The following is a 17,593-nucleotide window of genomic DNA, read 5'->3' on the forward strand; positions in this document are numbered from 1 at the left end:
CACTAGTGCACAGAAGATGCATAGAAGCCACCATTATTGGACAAACAAAAGTAACACGCAAAGTCGGTCATGGCTGAAAATGTGTTGAAATGCAATGTCCAAGGGCTGTGTTCTTTAATTGTTCCAACAGCGTTCAAAGTACAATGTTAGCATCAAAGCGGCAGAAATTGGAATTGAAGTTATGAGAACCATTGTTTTCGTGGGGTCGTGGTTACGACTTTCTTCCATTAATTACGGTGCCGCATTCGGGCTCCGGTCAAGTATACCCCGTGTCGAACAAACGCGGCTCAAACCGCGTTTGTTGCGCGGGCTTCAAAAATTATGGGAGTGTGCCATTTCGGCGGCGAAAGAGAGCCCTGACGAGTGGGTATTCAAGGCCGCCGCAGGCAGCCGCGAAATCGTCCCACTGCGGGTTCCACAGACCGAGACACCCCGCCGTCAGGTTGTCGCGTAGGGCGTCGGCGAAGCGCGCCATCTGCCGTGGAGTCGTGTACGACAGCCAGACGTCGTCTCGAGACGCCACGACGCCGTACTCGAGGTCGAGCACGCTGAAGCCGTCCCGGACCAAGCGGCAAGCCTCGAAGTAGGCCATGCGGCCTGGCAAGCCCGTCGCGTTTCCGGCGGGGCCGAAACCGAGGCCTTCCTCGCTTGGAAGCACAGAGTCCGAGACGTTCCCGTCATAACCTCGAGCCACCTGATGCAAACGAAACACGAGCACCACCGCGTTTGCGAGGCGGCAGAAGTCACGTCATATATTTACCGAATCGTAATTAGTGTCATGTGCTTTCGTCGACGTGCATGATGTCTCTCGCGATGGTTGCGACTCCTTGTACCAATGTACCTTGTGCAGACAAATTAAGCCGCAGCGTTTTACCCGTCTGGGTCAGAATGTAGATGTAGCGCATTAGCCTTCGCATGATAACTGCGGTCGTAAACTCATAGATCGCCGTACAGGTTAAATTTACGGAACACAAATTGACGCTGTACATTTCAAGCGGGTGGGCTTTAGTAGAGAGCGACGGGTATTTAGTCGCGTGACAAGGAACGACGGTTTAGGAGAGGTGAGAGGAAGAGCCGAACGCTTGTGACCACCACCTCGTGCACCTGTGTTGTGCAGTCTATTGGCAGTAATTTAGCAGTACAGCAATGCCGAACTATACAGGTCAAGGAAAACTTTCCGGCAGCCTATACTTGAGTGTGAGAACATGCGTTCCGAGTCACAACATACATTTATTGTAATTTCGGTACGCCTATACTTGGGTGTCGGGCGCTTACCCGGAAGCTCAGTACATCCGCGGGCAGCATGTAGCAGATGCTGCCCTGCTCCTCTTGGCCGAGAAACGCACCGACGTGGCGCCACAGCATTTCCAGGGTTGATTCGTCATAGTAGCTGCATGCGACGGGACCCTCAGAGAGATGCAGACGTGGAATTGATTAGCAGTTCCAAAAGGAAAACTTCTCTTTGTTAGAGCAACAAATAACACAGCTCAGACAGCTGTGCAACAGCTGTTGCGACGAGGAAGACAGGTTGTCTTTTTGAATCTAATCTGGACTGAGGCTTCGCTTGCCCGCCCACCGCTTGTAAATAGCGGGATGCGACCAAAGAGAATTTAAAGGGTAACATCGCAGCGCATTAGGACTATGGAGCTACGTGGAACAAGCCACGTGACACGGTGGGATTGCGGCGTCACGTGTAACGCTCTACTGCCGCTGTCAGGTGTCTTCGGTTCCACCGCAAGAGGGAGCACCTGGATGTGTTGCCCATTTGACGCTTAACACAGTATAAATTTTTAGAATTTTCGAAGGTCCTGAGTATAGACCGTTTCATCGGGCGAGGAGGATAGGGCGCGTGGAGAGCCTTTCCTCCTCTCTGGCTTGGGCGATCCGGCGTGGCGCTGCTTGAAAGTATTGCTGTCGCGTGCTGCGGAACGATTTCGAGATGTTTTAGATCGTACTTTGTGAAATTTACGCCATGTTCGTTCATATAAGGTCGTCAGGGAAGCCTTTCAGTGCATCGGTAACTACTGTGGGCAGAAATATGTCTTGGGGGCGTAAAAATGTGACGCGCATAATCAGCCGCGGTGTACGCGCATTATCAGTCGCGGTACGTGTATGTGTTGTTTACTATTTTGCTTATATCGATTTTAATTAAACAAAGAAAACCGGCGTCTCTGTATCACCAGCATTAAATGGTAAATCAGCTCACTGTCTGATCGATTGGCGTAGGGAGTAAAACATAAAACATAAGAGCGCATGCTCCTGCACGGCCAACCTGAGGCAACCACGAAAGAGCTGAGCGGCAGGCGCTATCAAATATTTGTGGTACACTGGCATCGTTCTCACGCATTTCAAGTCTAGTATGCTTGAAATTATGTCTACGCTAGCCTTGCTGCATGAGGCCCATGGCGCTGCTCAACATAGCGATCACTGCGGTTGGTGAGCCAGCACGATACATATATAAGCTGTGTGCTTCGGCATTGCCTTTTTGGCCTATATACAGCCATAATATATGAGAGGGCTCGCATAAAAAAAATGCGATGGCTATTTTTGAGCGCAAAATTTCCGTAATAAGTGTCAGTGCGTGGTAGAGAAATTAACGAACATAACCGAAAAAAAAATTCGGTTATCATCCTCTTTCTCTAAAAAGCAAGAGAAAACGGGCTAACGCCGCACAACGTTTATAAATATATACCCGCTGATGCCGTATGCTTGCACCATGCGCTATATAGAACAGAGATATCTGTAATCCAGCACCTACTACTGCTTAGGACGCTCGCGCAGTTCGTAAACGGTCGCTTTGCTGGACAAGCTTAATTCAGACTGTAAGGTATGCTGCTATTACCAGACAAAACTATTTTATTCATGGGTGGAAACCTCATCCATCCAACCATGCAAGTAGTCACGCAATGTAACCTACAGCGAACAGTTTGAACGCTTGTCAAAGTATAACAGCACAGCTCCTATTGTAACAGAACGATCGTCGCGTATGTTTCATGGCTCCTAAACCGCAGCTTAGAAATACAGGATAATACTTCAATAAGGTAACATTAGTGATTGGAATATTCAGAAATACACAATTGATCTAAGCTGATCGTAGGCTCAAATATGCGCGCACACATTGCGCTGCGTGTTCCGTCCACCTCAACGCCAGCAGAAATTCCGGCCATCACGCCTAAAACCACTTCAGCACGTCTCACAGAACCGTTTACCACGTAGAAGACGCACGTCATACTCAACAGACCGCACGACCGCGAAAACAAACGCCAAAACCTACCGCCGAGCGTACACCTGCCATGCAAAAGACCGCTTTCACCCAAGCCAGTATGGCGCTGCTCATAGGCGGCGCCACTGCGCTCACAATATGGCGGCGCCTACGAAAAAACGGTCTATATGACGCTCACAATGAATACAAATACACGTGTTTTTATATTAACAAAACCGCATACATTGTTGTAAATTTGTAAGAATGTTGCAATCCGAAAAGGAAAGTTTCACGGCCTCCGGTAAAGTTCATGTGCCGGTGGCGACAAGGTGGGGATTTCGGAAAACTGATTCCCGCTACTCCATTTATTGATGCGGTAGCGTTACGGAACCCGTGTCGCAGAAATCCGGCGTCGGCGTCCGACGTCGTTCCACCAAAAAGATTTTTTGAACCACCCATACCCAGGCCGTCCATGTGACGCAAGGAATTTACTGAAAGAATTGAATTTCTCAAGCTCAAATACATGGAAAAATAGTAAACTACGACATACACAGAACCTACAAATGTGATGGCTCTTGTAATGTAATTTGACTATACGAGAAAACATAATTCTGTTACTCGAAAACTAAAAAAAAAAAAACCTTTTCTAGCGTTTCCACAAGTCGCACACCGACCGCGGCATCCACCATTTGCGCATGCCGGCGCGTAGACGTCTCGGGGGCCACGGAGCGGCACGCCCGGTTCCTTGCAATACCTCCAGCTGGTGCTCGCCTCCGCCGCATCGCGGCCCACTAAGAGGCCGTGTTTCTATCGCAAAGCCGGCCTTCGCGCTTAGCGTTCGCGACCTGCGTTTTCCGGTAAATGTTATGGTTACATACGCTCCAGTTGCCGGGAAGTGAGAGAAGCAGTCAGGAATCTTTGAATGCTATCGCGTTCAACTCTTAAAGGCGAAGTTTAAGCGTCCTCCAATTTATTTCAACTTCCGAATGGGCATGAAGGTTAAAACCACCTACGCGAAATGAAAACATGCTACACCCTATGAATGTGAGCGAACGGTTGTTTTCAGCAGAGCGATGTGTTGCGCCTGTTTATATTTTGCAGCATTTTGGTTTTCTTCGGACCCTCTACTTGGCTCCAGTAACCGCCTTGCTGAAATTGTTCAAAGTACTGCATTTCATCCGATAGCCAAATCTTCGAAATAAACCACGCAAGGTGCGTAGCGTACAAGGCCTATATATATATGTGCAAGCGTGACCCGTAACATTTACAGAGCCGATGACCAATTGCTGCCTACCGTGCTACATGTTTCGCCCAGCGCCACCTATCTTCTGCAAGTATGAAGGAGGAGTTGGATTCGGGCCAGTTGGTGCAACACTTGAAAAACACCGAGTGAAGACATGGTGTTCTCTTCGCAGAGTTACGTTTTTGAAGCCAAGTACGAATTCTACTCCGGCATCTAATCATGTGAAATTATTCACAATTTCTTCTGCGTCTTCTAATTCTCTCTATCTCCCCCATGCCTTTTTTTACTGCTACCGAAAAGGGAAAGTCGCGGCAGCTGTTCGATCCTTCAGCAGCCCCTAAACGAGATCGTGTGGAGCAACAGGACGCTTAACAGCACTGCGCATGCAAGCGCCGCGTACATAGAGGCACTGCGAGGGGTAGATTCTGCCAAGAAGCTCTTCGGTGTATTACTCCAGTGCTCAACATAACTTTGATTGCATCTGTGCGTTCCCACACGTGCTCACCGACCTGAAGGTGAGGCCAAAGTAGTCGGCGGGCTCGAGTACTGGTGGCAGCAGGTACACAGAGGCCGCACCCAGTGCCGCTGCCAGCGAGCGCAAGCGTGTCCCGCTGGCCACGTGTTGGCCCATGGCAACAGCGAGGCTCAGGTGGCGGACGCTTGATAAGTGCGCGCGCAGCTGGATCAACGCCCCAGGAAGCTTTGACCAGGTCGACGGAGTCAACGCGGAGTCGGGCCAATGAAGAACTACGCCATCGAATGCCCGATCCTACAACAGAGTGAAGGCAGAGCACCTGTAGGTCAGTTGGGAGGGTACTGGATGCGTTTTCATTCTCGTCATCAGTTGACCTCACTTTATTGTAAAATGAGGTACTAGTTTTCGCATTGTGCTGACGAACTGGTAAGCCTACGGTATGCTGATTACATCTTGCGTAGGTGTCCGGGTGCTCTTCCTGACTTACCCTCCACCCCTTCCCCATCCTCTCGCTATATGCATCTTCTTTATTGAGAATACATACGCAATTCTGGGCATGCATTTCACACGCACATTAACATCCGTGTTATTGCTCGCTCGACGTCCACCAGTCAACACGTAAAGTGTCAAATCATTAAATAAGTAGTGGCAGGCAATATTCAAAAAAATTTTCATTAAATTAAGCTCCTGGATATGAAACCGTACACATGTATATAAGCAAACCTCAGAAAGGCTTAAATAATTCCATGTAAAAGCTTTTCTACAAACCAGCTTCGATTTCGTTCCCTTGGGGGTGCATGTATCGCGTATTCATGCATGACACAGTAGGTGGTCTCGCTGCAGCTAGCTCGGTGCCATAGAATGCCGCAAGATGGAGAGCCGGTCTAGTTCGTTGAAATTCATGTTTGAAACTTCTATTGAGTTTTATGGAGTTTCTATAGAGTTCCATGATGCCAACCATCATTTAATGCGGACAACGGTTACTACATGGATTTGTCTGGTCTTCGTGCTTGTGGCATCAGACGTTCTTGGGACTTTATTTAATATGCTTTATTTGATTTTTGGGCCCAAATTTCAAAGCAATCCAATTTTCATTAACGCGGAAGGCAATAAAAATAGGCGCACATCCATAAACGGCGCTTCGAATTGTGGCTTTTATAATACAGTATATTGCTGAAAAGAATCAGTTTGCAAAGTCAGAATGCCATTACAAGCCCGAAAGACGAAGTATGGGCAAGTCATTGCACTAACCAATAGCCATCATTCCCATACTGGCCTAACCACCATGCTTGTAGCTCCCGTAAATACTAGCGCCAGAGTTCTCTCTAGCTTCCTTTTTGAAGCTCTGCGACCTTTTATATGGCCATATCAGACCGTGCGATGAGTAGCAGCGTAGCCGACGACCTAGAAAGCAAGAGTGAGAGTCAGAGAGCAATGATGTCCCACCCCTTACGCGACCCCATTCTTCAAAATGAAGTAAGGACACAGATGCCGCACCTAGTGCCGCACCAGATGCCGCACCTAGGAAAAGGAAACCGAATCTAGTTCGTAGAAATGCTGCTATAGTACACTGCGATACGCTGTGTAAGTTGCTGTGATGCTAATTGCAAGCATTTTATTTAACGTTTCGAGAAGGACCACCATTTAACAAAACATTCGCAGTTTCGCCCGCAAGGCGAATCATCGATTGCGATAGCGCATTAGTGGACAGCTAATGAAGTAAGGATAGCAGTTTTATCGGCCATTTAAACTCGTAAACATTTGCTTACTAACAAAATTAACAAGGGTGGTGTCACGCGCGCATGAGCTCGATGACCGCGGAAACTCGCTGTCAGAATGCTCGAGCGAGGAACCGCGGTAGCAGCAGCGAGCGAATTGACCTTCGTGCTGCCTCTCGCTTCGCTTCAACGTGTACTAAGCTGCGAAAACACAGCGCACGCGAAGCTAGCAGCAGTCGGCGCACTGCCCCATGGCAGATCGCTCTTACGATAGGGCCCGCGTGGCCGCGTGTGGCCGCCGCGCCATACGCAGCCGCCGCCGGAGTAGAACGCCTCCTATCCTCCGCTTCCTCCTGCCCGTGCCTTGAGTGCCACAGAAGACGGCACGCTTCCTACCCGCTTTCCTCCCTTGCGCGCGCTTGACTGAGAGCCCACCGTCGGCTCGCCCTAACATGCTTTTACTCGCACGTACAGCATACGGCGCGTGGCTACGATGTTATCACCATTGGACCTTATACGGAACGTTACGGCGATGCCGACGGTGACGACGACGACGACGGCAGAAATTACCCTGGCGCGTCCAAATAATTGCTATCGCAATAAAAAAAACAGAAAGATACCGTCTAAAATATCATGCCAGCATACTCCTTTAAAATGTCAATATAAGCACTTACCTGGTACCAGGCCCCGATCGTAGGAGGCAGGTCTCCGCCTTCCGCCTGTCTGATCAAGTCATCAAATTGCGGCGAGTCTAAGCCAGAGCCGTTGCCCAGCATAAGGAGAGGGCGCGGGAACCGGTTTTTCAGCACGCGTCTGAGAAATTCCTGCTCCAGAATCTCCGGATAGTCGGTGCCGGGCTCCATGTTGGCGGCCAGCGATGGGCAGCAGAACAACACCGCGGTGCACAGGGCGAACGGGAAGCGCGCCAGGCTGAACGAAGCAGCTGCGTAGGGGGCGACGAGACCCTCCGAGTCGGCGTGGAAGACGCATGCGAACCGATGCCGGTGGTCCGTGAACAGGGTGTCGTTGGCGTTCACGACCTGGTACCTGCGGTGCGTAGGTTGCGAGGGCGGCTATTTGAAGGAACACCAACGAGAAAAACAAATGGTCTCAGCTGTGCTTGGATATTGCCCTGCTACAGTAGCCAAAAAAGTCACTCTTATCGCGAGATCACGCTTGGTGCTTCAGAAAAGACGCAGCAGCGAAAGACGGTCAGCGACGCCGGTTTCAACTTCTCGCACCAGCCCGACGTGACGTCGCGGATCATGGCGCCTCTGCTAAGGCGTAGCTATATTTAGAAAAGTTTATCGGTAATAATACGCTACACTGTATTCTAAAAGAGCGAAAGGCTCAACTTGGGAAGCTTCACGAATGTTTACACAACCACAACAACCAAAATGCAAAAAAACGAAAGCAATTGTGGAATGCGTGACGTCACACTGATGTACCGACCCGAAGATACCGTCGCGAAATTCAAGTGCAAAACGTTGACCGTCATTTTCCCTTCCAATAATGAACTGATTAAGGCAAACTCAATGAAAGTAGACGTATTCAAGAATACTTTATCAATATAAAGTGATTAAGTCTTTCTCCTCGTCCCTTTCAGTCAATGTCCACAAGCCGGCGCATCTTGGCCCTATCTGGAAAATATTGTTTGTTGGCCCTGTCGTGGTTAAACAAAAGCACAAAAACTGGGAAAGCGCGCACAATGGATTACACGCAAACCTCTGCAAGCAGACATTCCCACACGCCTAACTTGCTCTAACGAAGATAGCGGCTTTTCCGCTAGCTAAGAGAAGTGTTTTGAAATCTTTGACACTGAGTGGAAACAGAGGGCGGGATGAAATTTGGTATCACTGGCACGCATTTGTCGAAACTAGTTATGACTTGAGCTTAAGGTCCGTTATATTGGTAAGGTCAAATGAGTCGTGTAACAAACTTAACGTTTAGACATTACGGACTGGAGTCTAACGTCTGTGTATTTGTCTCGTGAATGTATTGTTTTGTGTTGATATGATTGGTTGCAAATGCACTGTGATTATTTTAGATAGTATTTTACCAGCAACAGAAAAAGACAGGAAAGTTCACGTCTGCTGTTTTTTCTTGACACGCTCTATACAACAAATAGATAGACATGCTGCGGGGAGATAGACGTGTTGTTGGCCGAGTCGGTGCAGCCCAACGACACTTCCACGATGAAGGAGATGGGCATGTCACAGGCCCTGCACCGTTCACGACGACTAAAAAATCAAGAAGTCAGAACATGCACCCGTAAAACAAAAGATGGTTACACTGAATTTTTACAACCCTGTCTCAAAGATAAACTAACAGAGTTTTGGAAACACGTTAAAAGAAACCGTAAAGGCAGCGTGTCTATCACATCGCTTGTTTTAGGTGATGGCGTATTCCACGACGACATCGATAAAGCAGAGCGTCTTAATCGGTATTTCAGTTCTGTTTTTACACCTTTGATCGCACTCAGAGACGACCGTCATCAGTTAGACGAGTCACCAGTTAGACCAGTTAGACCAGGACTTAACACTACAGAAAGTATTAGTATCAGCACGTGGGGCATTCAGGTATACCTGCAAAGGTTAGATAACTCAAATAAGTGCGGTCCTGACGGTTTCATCGATGCGTTTCTGAAGCTTTGCGCACCAACAGTGACACATTACTTAAGAGTACTTTTCGACAAATCAGCCTTTTCCCTCAGACTGGAAAGAAGCAATGGTAGTTCCAATTCATACATCTGGCCCACGGAGCGATGTTTTTAATTACCGGCCAACATCCCTCACTTGTAGCATACAAAATTCTTGAACATGTATTATATATGCTAGTATAGTTGAACTCATTACTAAGAATTCATTATTTACGCCACGGCAACATGCGTTTCGCCGGTGATTCTCATGTACTACAGAATTGAACGAATTTGCGCATGACTATAGCGTACGCGTTAGACAAAAGAGAAACAATAGATCGCATTTTTTTTTAATTTCAAAAGGCGTTCGACACTGAACCACACTGCTTATTTCTTGAAGAAATGACCACGTACAGCATTAATCCTCGATCCATTTCATGGGTCGCCGATTACTTAACATTGCGCCAGAAGTTCGTTATTGTTAAGGGTACCCGGTGCTGTTCAGCGCAGGTAACGTCGGGGATCACCAAAGGCTCGGCGTTGCAGACCGATTTTATTCCTAAAATATATAACTGACATAACTGAAGGTATGAAATCTCACATACGGCTGTTTGCGGATGATTGCGTTTTGTGCAGGGAAGTTGGTGTTGCACAGTACAAACTTTTTATTCGGAGACTTGGCTAAAATCAGCGGTTCGTGCGCCCGTTGGCACATGCAGTTGAACGTAAAGAAGAGAGTTTACTTGGAAATCCCTCTTAAAAAGCTACGCTTTGAAACTTCATACACGATTAACAATGCCAATATAATTAAGGTTACTAAATACAAATATTTAGGAGTTTATTTTACGTCTACTTTAAATTGGCAGCGACTCGTTGATTATCTAACTGGCAAGGCAGGGCAGACACTAGGGTTCCTTCGCCGGAATGCCAAGAACTTTAATATGCTAACTAAAGAATTGCCTTATAAAAATATGTGCGTTCTGTTCTTGAGTATGCGTGTGCGTGCGACAGAGTAAAACTTGAAAAGGTACAGAACTTAGCTGTTCAGTTTGTTTCTGGACGTTATGATAGAAACTTCAGTCCTACGCGCATGAGAGAATAATTCCAATGGAAAACACTAGATTATCAACAACGCAGACTTTGATTGAACATTTTTCACAATATGTATCATGGAAAAGTTGGTATTGACAGGCATATTTACATGCAGGAACCTAACTATCATTCTCACAGAGTAGACCACGAGTATAAGGTATTGGAATTCGCGTGCAGAACTGACTTATTTCGCATGCGCTTTTCTTCATAAAAGAATGCGTGAATGGAATCGATTAGATAAGTCTGTGGCAATTACATCGTCTAATGAAATGTCTTTTTTTGCACTTGTGAAATAATTCTGCCTGATTTTGATTAAGTGAGCATTTGTGCTGCTCCTCGTGATCCCTACTCTATTTATTAGGTTTTTTTCTTGTGATTTATTTGTGTTTATAGCTGCTGGTACACAGTAAACTTTTGTTCAGCACTAATTTACACTTTCCTTCTAAATTAGTGAGTTTATTGCACGTTTATTGCTGTATACATATTATTAAAGCACTAGAGTATATTCACCCGTCTTGATCGATTGTGAAGATGCTTTTCTCCAATGTTAGTCTGTGAAGGAGTACGTTTACCTAGGTCAACTAATCACACGGAACCCTGACAATGAAAAGGAAATTCACAGAAGAATAAGAATGCGTTGGATCGCATACGACAGACATCGTGAGTTCCTGACTGGAAGCTTACCGTTATCAGTGAAAAGGAAGTTATACAATCAGTGCACTTTATCTGTGCTGACATATAGGGCAGAGACTTGCAGACTGACAAAGAAGCTTGAGAACAAGTTAAGGATCGCGCAAGAAGCGATGGAACGAACAATGCTAGGTATAACTTTAAGAGACAGAAAGAGAGCGGTTTGGATCGGAGATAAAACGGGTATAGACGATATTCTTGTCGTGTCCGCTGCCGGAGCGGTGATGCAAGCAAAAGACTGACGCCCCTCCGATGTAGCCACGAACCCAAAAAGCCCCGTGTTTATTAGACAGCCGCTTTTTATCCCTTTTGCTCAATGACGTCACAGCCTGCGCACATGAGTGCTGAGTCAGATCAGAGAACCGATAACACTACAAGTCTAATTGACATTAATCGAAAAAAAAATGCCGCTTGGCAGGTCACGTAATGCGTAGATTAGATAACCGTTGGACCATTAGGGGGACAAAATGGGTACCAAGAGAAGGCAAGCGCCGTAGAGGACGGCCAAAGACTAGGTGGTGCGATGAAATAGGAAATTTGTGGGTGCTAGTTGGAAATGGTTGGCGCAGGACAGGGATAATTGGAGATCGCAGGCAGAGGCCTTCGTCCTGCAGTGGACATAAGATGGGCTGCTACTGCTGCTGCTGCTGATGATGATGATGATGCATACGATCTGTTACTTATGCTGCCTGTGCTTGTTACCACCCTGTATGTTTTGTAATTGTTTTCTCCTTTCCCCCCACTGTAATGCCGCGAGGCCCTATGGGTACAACGTAAATAAATAAATAAAAAAAATGTCAGTGCCCTTCCACTGGGTGAAGAAGGATGCTCAGCGAAGCTGTGTATGTGGGCCCCTTAATGGCGAACTGCACCTCCACCGCGGGTCCACACGGCATTGCACTATCTTCGGGATCCGCCCACGTATAGGGAGATTTTGCTTACGGCACGAAAATTTCCTTGGACAGTAGAAATATACAGCTTCGCTGTAAAAATTGGCGGAAAGGCGGTCACCAAAACAAGCTCCAGTGGACATACCAAGGCAGGACAGCGTTGGCAGGCGCCGTCCATGGCCTGAACTCTGGGAGTGCCCAGGGTACGACTTTCGGCGGAGAGGTGGTGTCGGAGCTGAGAAATTTGTAGAAGCCTTCCGAGGATATGACTAGGCCCACTGCGATGAACGCCACCATCACCATCATGGTTACCATGACGCAGGGCCGGTTGCAGCACCCCTCGGCCCCATCTGGCTGTCCTTTTCCATAGTCATCCTGTTGCCAGAGTAGCGCCATCTGTGGAGCGTTGCGGCAGGGGTTCGCAAATGATCGCCACCGCATGTTGCTTTTGCGGAGAGGGTAGAGACCCCGTAATAAGGGGGGGGGGGGGTTACGGAACCTTGAACTGCTGTTGCGTGCGAATTCAAGCGCTACCGTACTTGTTCGAGCATAAGTCGACCCCGAATTTAAATAACACCCCATACCTTGAATTCACCAAAAAGCAAAAAAAAAAAAAAATGAGGAAATTAATTCGGTACAGGAGGACTCCTATTTTCTTTAGAAAAACGAAAACCTTTGAACATAAAGAATCTCTATTTACCGTAAGCTCGGCTACTAAATCTCGCTAGACAGTGGATCCTCCTCGGAACTTTCAAAGAATTCATCCTCTACAGGTGCTTCACAGTCGTCCTCGGCACCCCAAACAACGTCGTACTCCGTGTCGTCGAATGCGTTTGATATGTTGCATTTCTTAAAGTCAGTCTCGATAATCTCCAGATTGGTCTTACGGCGGGCGCATCGGAGGAAGTCCGTTAGCTTGGTACTTATTTTGGTTTTGTTCTGGAATATCGTTTGAAATGCTTGGTCAGAACTATAGGTTGATAACTTATATTTGGAAATATTTTTGAAAAAGAAAAAGGTCGACCTATATTCTAATAAATACGGTATTCTTCATTTTAGCTGAGTGCGGTATATTTGGCCAAGTACGCTGTGACATTTAAAACGAAATGGTCTTAGCAAACCCTCCCAAAATTTTGCTGATTGGCTGTAGCTGCATGCGGCTGCTGCTGTTACTGGGAGCTGCTGTTACTGTCTTGCCGAAATGCCTTATTGAGAGAAAATAAGACGTTGATTTGCCCTAGTGGTGGGATCGTACCTCCCAGCACAACAAACCGATGCTGTAGCCGCTGGGCCAAATTTTTTTTCTTTATCGTCTGTTTTTATATAGAATGCAGAAATATGTAAAATTTGATAAGACGTTCAAGATTGACAGTCAGTGATTGGACACGGCGCAAATCTTACCATTCCATCAGAAATTCTAGCGGATCCAACTGGTTGAACCATTATGGCAGAGGTTCTTGCAATGTTCTTCAAATTTAAAACAATTGTTGTGATAAGTTAGAAATACCGATAGATGAATTGAATATCAACACCTGCATTATTCAAGGCCATGCGCTTCCTCCAAATGTTATACAGAGAAATGAGCGCACCAAATGACAAGTCACCTTCACAAAAACCTTCACATAGGCTAACGGTCTGACAGAAAATCGCATGTAATCGGTTCTGCAGACTGCGACTTCCTTTTTTTTTCCACTTTGGGATGAAAATACCTGGTTTACTTCCAGATGTATCTGGTATACGGTTTACTTGCATCTCTAGTACTTCTTTCACGCTAGCTGCCAGAACGCATGAACGTTGGAATAACCAACTAAAACGCACTTTCACATTAATTGAATGACTATTGCTGATTATAGAACTCATTCGTTACCCTTGAGTTGTAGAGACGAGGACCGATCACTCTGGGTGGTTGGTGCATGGCGCCAGCCGCAGTCTGCACACGTCCGCAGGGCATGGGTGGCCTGCCGAACTTTGTCATCCGGGGCATTCCCCGTGTCGCTACTGGGTACTGCTGGCGATCATGACAGGCCGAAGGGTACGGTGGCGCTGCAGGCGCTGCTGATGTTTGCCTGCTGCTACCACACAGGGCGTGATGATGGCCGCGCCTGGACTTGGCTGGCGAAAGGTATCGGTGGTGATGGTGGTGCCAGTGGTGCCTGTTACGCGCAGGGTCGGCGACTTGGAGAGCGGCGTTCTGCGGTTCTGCAATGAACGTGCAAGTGCGACACATGATCGTTGAAGGACCCCTCGCCTGGTTTGAGCACTGTGAACAGGCGACCGCTTTGCGTAGAAGGCGCATTGATGATTGCGTTTGTAAAGTATCACTCCACTGCGGAAGTACAGAAGCACGCCCAGAAGTAGGAGACATGGTCGGCAAACCACCCGTCACCTGGTTTCAGCCTTGTAAATAAACAAGCGCGGTGCGTAGAAGGCGCATTCACGATGGTGTCAGCAAAGTATCAATCCGCAGTGGATATACGCAGGTATTTACGAGATACGGTCGGTAGAGCACCCGTCACCTGGTGCGAGCATTGGAAACAGACAAGCGCAGTGCGTAGAATGCGCATCGACGTTTGTGTCTGTAGAGTATCAATCCGTTGCGGAAGTATAGAAGTATGTCCTGAAGTTCGAGACATGGTCGGTAAAGCACCCGTTACGCGCTTAGAGCATTGTGAAAAGACAAGCGCGGTGCGTAGAAGGCACATTGACGATTGTGTCTACAATGTACTAATCCACTCAGGAAGTACGGAAGTATGTACTGAAGTACGAAAAATGGGTGCTGAAGCACTCGTCTCCTTGCTGTGACATCGTTGCTAGTGCTAACAAGGCTAACTAAAAAAAAAAAAAAGGTCGGACAGGACAGAGCGCTAGTGTCCTGTCCCACCTTTTCTTTCCTTTGGTCTTGTTAGCGCTAGCAACTATCAACACCAACTAGCCCAACTTTCTGCGTTAATTATTCGTCACCTGGTTTCAACGTAGAACGTACATTGACGATTGCGTTTGCAAAGTATCAATCCGCTGAGGAATCAGGAAGTATGTTTGCGAGTACGAGACGTGAATGGTAAAGCATCCGTCTTCTGGCTTGAGCATTGTAAACAGACAAGCGCGGTGCATAGCACGCACACTGACGACTGTATTTGCAAACTATCAATTCGTTGCGCGGCCCGAAAACAGCTCAGGTTTCCAAGGAAAGCTAGCGCTCCCTTCCTTTCGAGGGCGCCCCACTTGCTGTTATAAAAAATCGAAGGTACAGGAATGAATGCCACTGCGAGTCACGGCGTTACCTTCTTTTTGGATCGGACCAGACGCGTCCCGTACAGGCGCAGACGGTGGTTGGCGAGGCGGCGATTCCGGGTGCTCCGTCTGCATGACGGCGTCGAACGTCCCAGCATCGGTCGCAGCGGGCGTGGAAACACAATGTGTGTCTCGTGGCATCATCTTGTTCGATCTGGCCGTGTACGTCGTTACGTCTGCAGCTTTGTCGTCACCGAGCTCTGCATTTTCGAAAGCGGACGCTGTTCTGTGGCGCTTACGTGGGTCTGGGCACCGAGACCTGTCCATAGTACACATCGAGCGAATCGACCGCGGCGGACAGGTATGGTATGGTATGGTAGTCCTTATGCGATGGCGCACACCCACTGTGGGGGATTGGCCAAGAATTGGGTGAAATTAGGCTATCTTCATTAAAAGACTGAAATTGGTAAAGCTAACTGGAGAAAATGAACAAAAGAAAATGTTTAAGAATTCAAGACAATCTCTTTGTAGCACTTATAAAATCCTCCACGGTTGAGCAAATATCCCTGTGGCACTTTCCAAGAGAGGAGGCTCCTAGAGAAAGGATATTTATAATTGAAAAGCTCAAACCAAGCTGCGTAAATCTTGATTCTAGATTTTTTCTTAAAGAAGTGAAACGGCGGCAGAATATGAAAAAAATGATCTATTGTTTCATCTTCTCCACAGACTGGGCACAGAGGGGAGGGCACCAGACCAGCCCTGTGACGATAGAAGTTTAATTTTGGTATTCGACAACGTAATCGGGTAAAGATGACTTCAGTTTTTCTGGTGTGAAAGGAATTTTTGGGCCAAGGGAATAGGAGGTGTCGATATTCTGAAAAATTAGCTACAGCTGGGTTCAAAAAGTCTTGAGTAATTGTATATCTCCGGAATCTTGTAGTCGTCAGGTAAGCTATTGTAGGAAGTAATGGTAATACAGGGCCACTGAGGGCCTCTCTCGCGAGACTGTCAGCCATTTCGTTCATGACTAATCCTTTATGTCCAGGCACCCAAAGCAATCTAATTAAATTTATGTGGGCATAGGTATGGGCGGACAGGCCGAAGCAAAGTTCTTCTTTCTCCTCCTCGCCTCACTCTGTTGTTGTTTTTGTTGCCTCAAAACATGGCTCGTACCCACGAGGGGGATTGGCCACCCTGTATAGAATGAAGCGAGCACCTGACAACATACCGAAAGGGCTAAGGGCGAATATTTAGAACGAGTCATTTGGCAATTAGCTGATAACACCGATTTTGTGAGTACCTATACATATACTCTGCCCCTCTTCACGTACCGATCGCGATGACCCTACGTCGTCCACGTGCGAAGCACGAGTCACGTGTCTGCGGCAGAACGCAAAATCGGGAGGTGACTCAGCCGAATGGTAATGGGATTCAAGGTAGTCACCCGAGACACAACTGCTGGGGATATTCCCTTTCCAGAAACGTTACGGTTCAAAGCTGCAAAGGAACTGAAGGCCTCTCGAGTTGGTTTTTAATCATGGTAAAACACTACCCGCCTATTTCGTTATTTGGGCGGGCGCTGCAGTTTTACCATGATCGTTAACTGGTTAGCGATCGAGATAAGGAGGAACGTATGTAGTGTCGCTGAGAAAAAAAAAAAAAAAACCGGTAAGAACCATCTCGGCATGCTTGTCGACGTTAATGCGATGACCACTGAAGCAATGTAGTACACTCCGCTCTGCCAAATTCTTCACTCATTCACGTAACCTTACCCATACCTATGCCCATGCGATAAATGTTAAATGATCTTTTCGTCATTCAAGAGCGGCACACATCGAGTAACAGAAATCCAGTGACACAAGTTGGCGTGAAGAAAACTCTGAGATACCGGCACAGATACCGGAAAATGCGTAGGGTATCCTAAGAATGCCAATAACATTAGAAAATCCGCGGAAGAATGGAGCTGGGGTCGCTACAGGAATAGGCAACATTACAAATATACAGAAAGATGATTTTAGGAAGAGAAAGGACTTAAAGTACAACGAAAAAGCAATATGCTAGGCTGCAGTAGATGTAGTATAACCTGATTAGCTCAAGCAGGTAAGGCGACTACTTGCCTCCGTCACGTTTGTCAATAGAAACGGATGTCAATAGAAATCATGATCATGATCAGCGAGGTCGCAAATTCGATGATGGATATCGCGATGCATATGCCGCGGATAAACGCTGGAGGTCTGATTTCGTGCAAAGATACACGTAATAACTCGACCTCAATATCGTCGCATTTGTCAAGGGTCTCAATAGCTAGCAGCCTGGACACCGCTGCTCCGTTCACCTTTTTTCTGCGACCTCGCCTTTGAGTCTTTACTAGTTATCTGAACCTCCGTACATCTCCCCTCTTTTGTTTCTCTCTC

The 17,593-nt window shown here is 47.2% G+C and overlaps 1 protein-coding gene across 1 annotated transcript; it reads right to left on the reverse strand.

Moving 5' to 3' along the window:
- Nucleotides 1-319: 319 nt before the first annotated feature.
- Nucleotides 320-12,906, reverse strand: LOC129380091 (uncharacterized). Its single transcript, XM_050180484.2, has 5 exons — nucleotides 12,094-12,906; nucleotides 7,313-7,685; nucleotides 4,955-5,214; nucleotides 1,276-1,390; nucleotides 320-694 (listed from the first exon to the last, which is right to left on the reverse strand). Exons 1-5 carry the CDS (start codon nucleotides 12,528-12,530, stop codon nucleotides 320-322), a joined length of 1,560 nt encoding a protein of 519 aa, XP_050036441.2. The 5' UTR covers nucleotides 12,531-12,906.
- Nucleotides 12,907-17,593: the final 4,687 nt, after the last annotated feature.

The sequence above is a fragment of the Dermacentor andersoni genome, chromosome 7 (genome assembly GCF_023375885.2).
Source record: "Dermacentor andersoni chromosome 7, qqDerAnde1_hic_scaffold, whole genome shotgun sequence".
Lineage (NCBI taxonomy): Eukaryota > Metazoa > Arthropoda > Arachnida > Ixodida > Ixodidae > Dermacentor > Dermacentor andersoni.

Bases quoted from the DNA above. Each gene is read 5' to 3' on its own strand.
- LOC129380091 (XM_050180484.2), bottom strand. From the start codon at position 12,530: ATGGGGTGTTATTTAAATTCGGGGTCGACTTATGCTCGAACAAGTACG. The intron at 5,215-7,312 runs GTAAGTGCTTAT...ACTCTGTTGTAG, and splicing joins CGATCGGGGCCTGGTACCAG to GATCGGGCATTCGATGGCGT. The intron at 695-1,275 runs GTAAGCGCCCGA...CGTTTGCATCAG, and splicing joins CGGATGTACTGAGCTTCCGG to GTGGCTCGAGGTTATGACGG.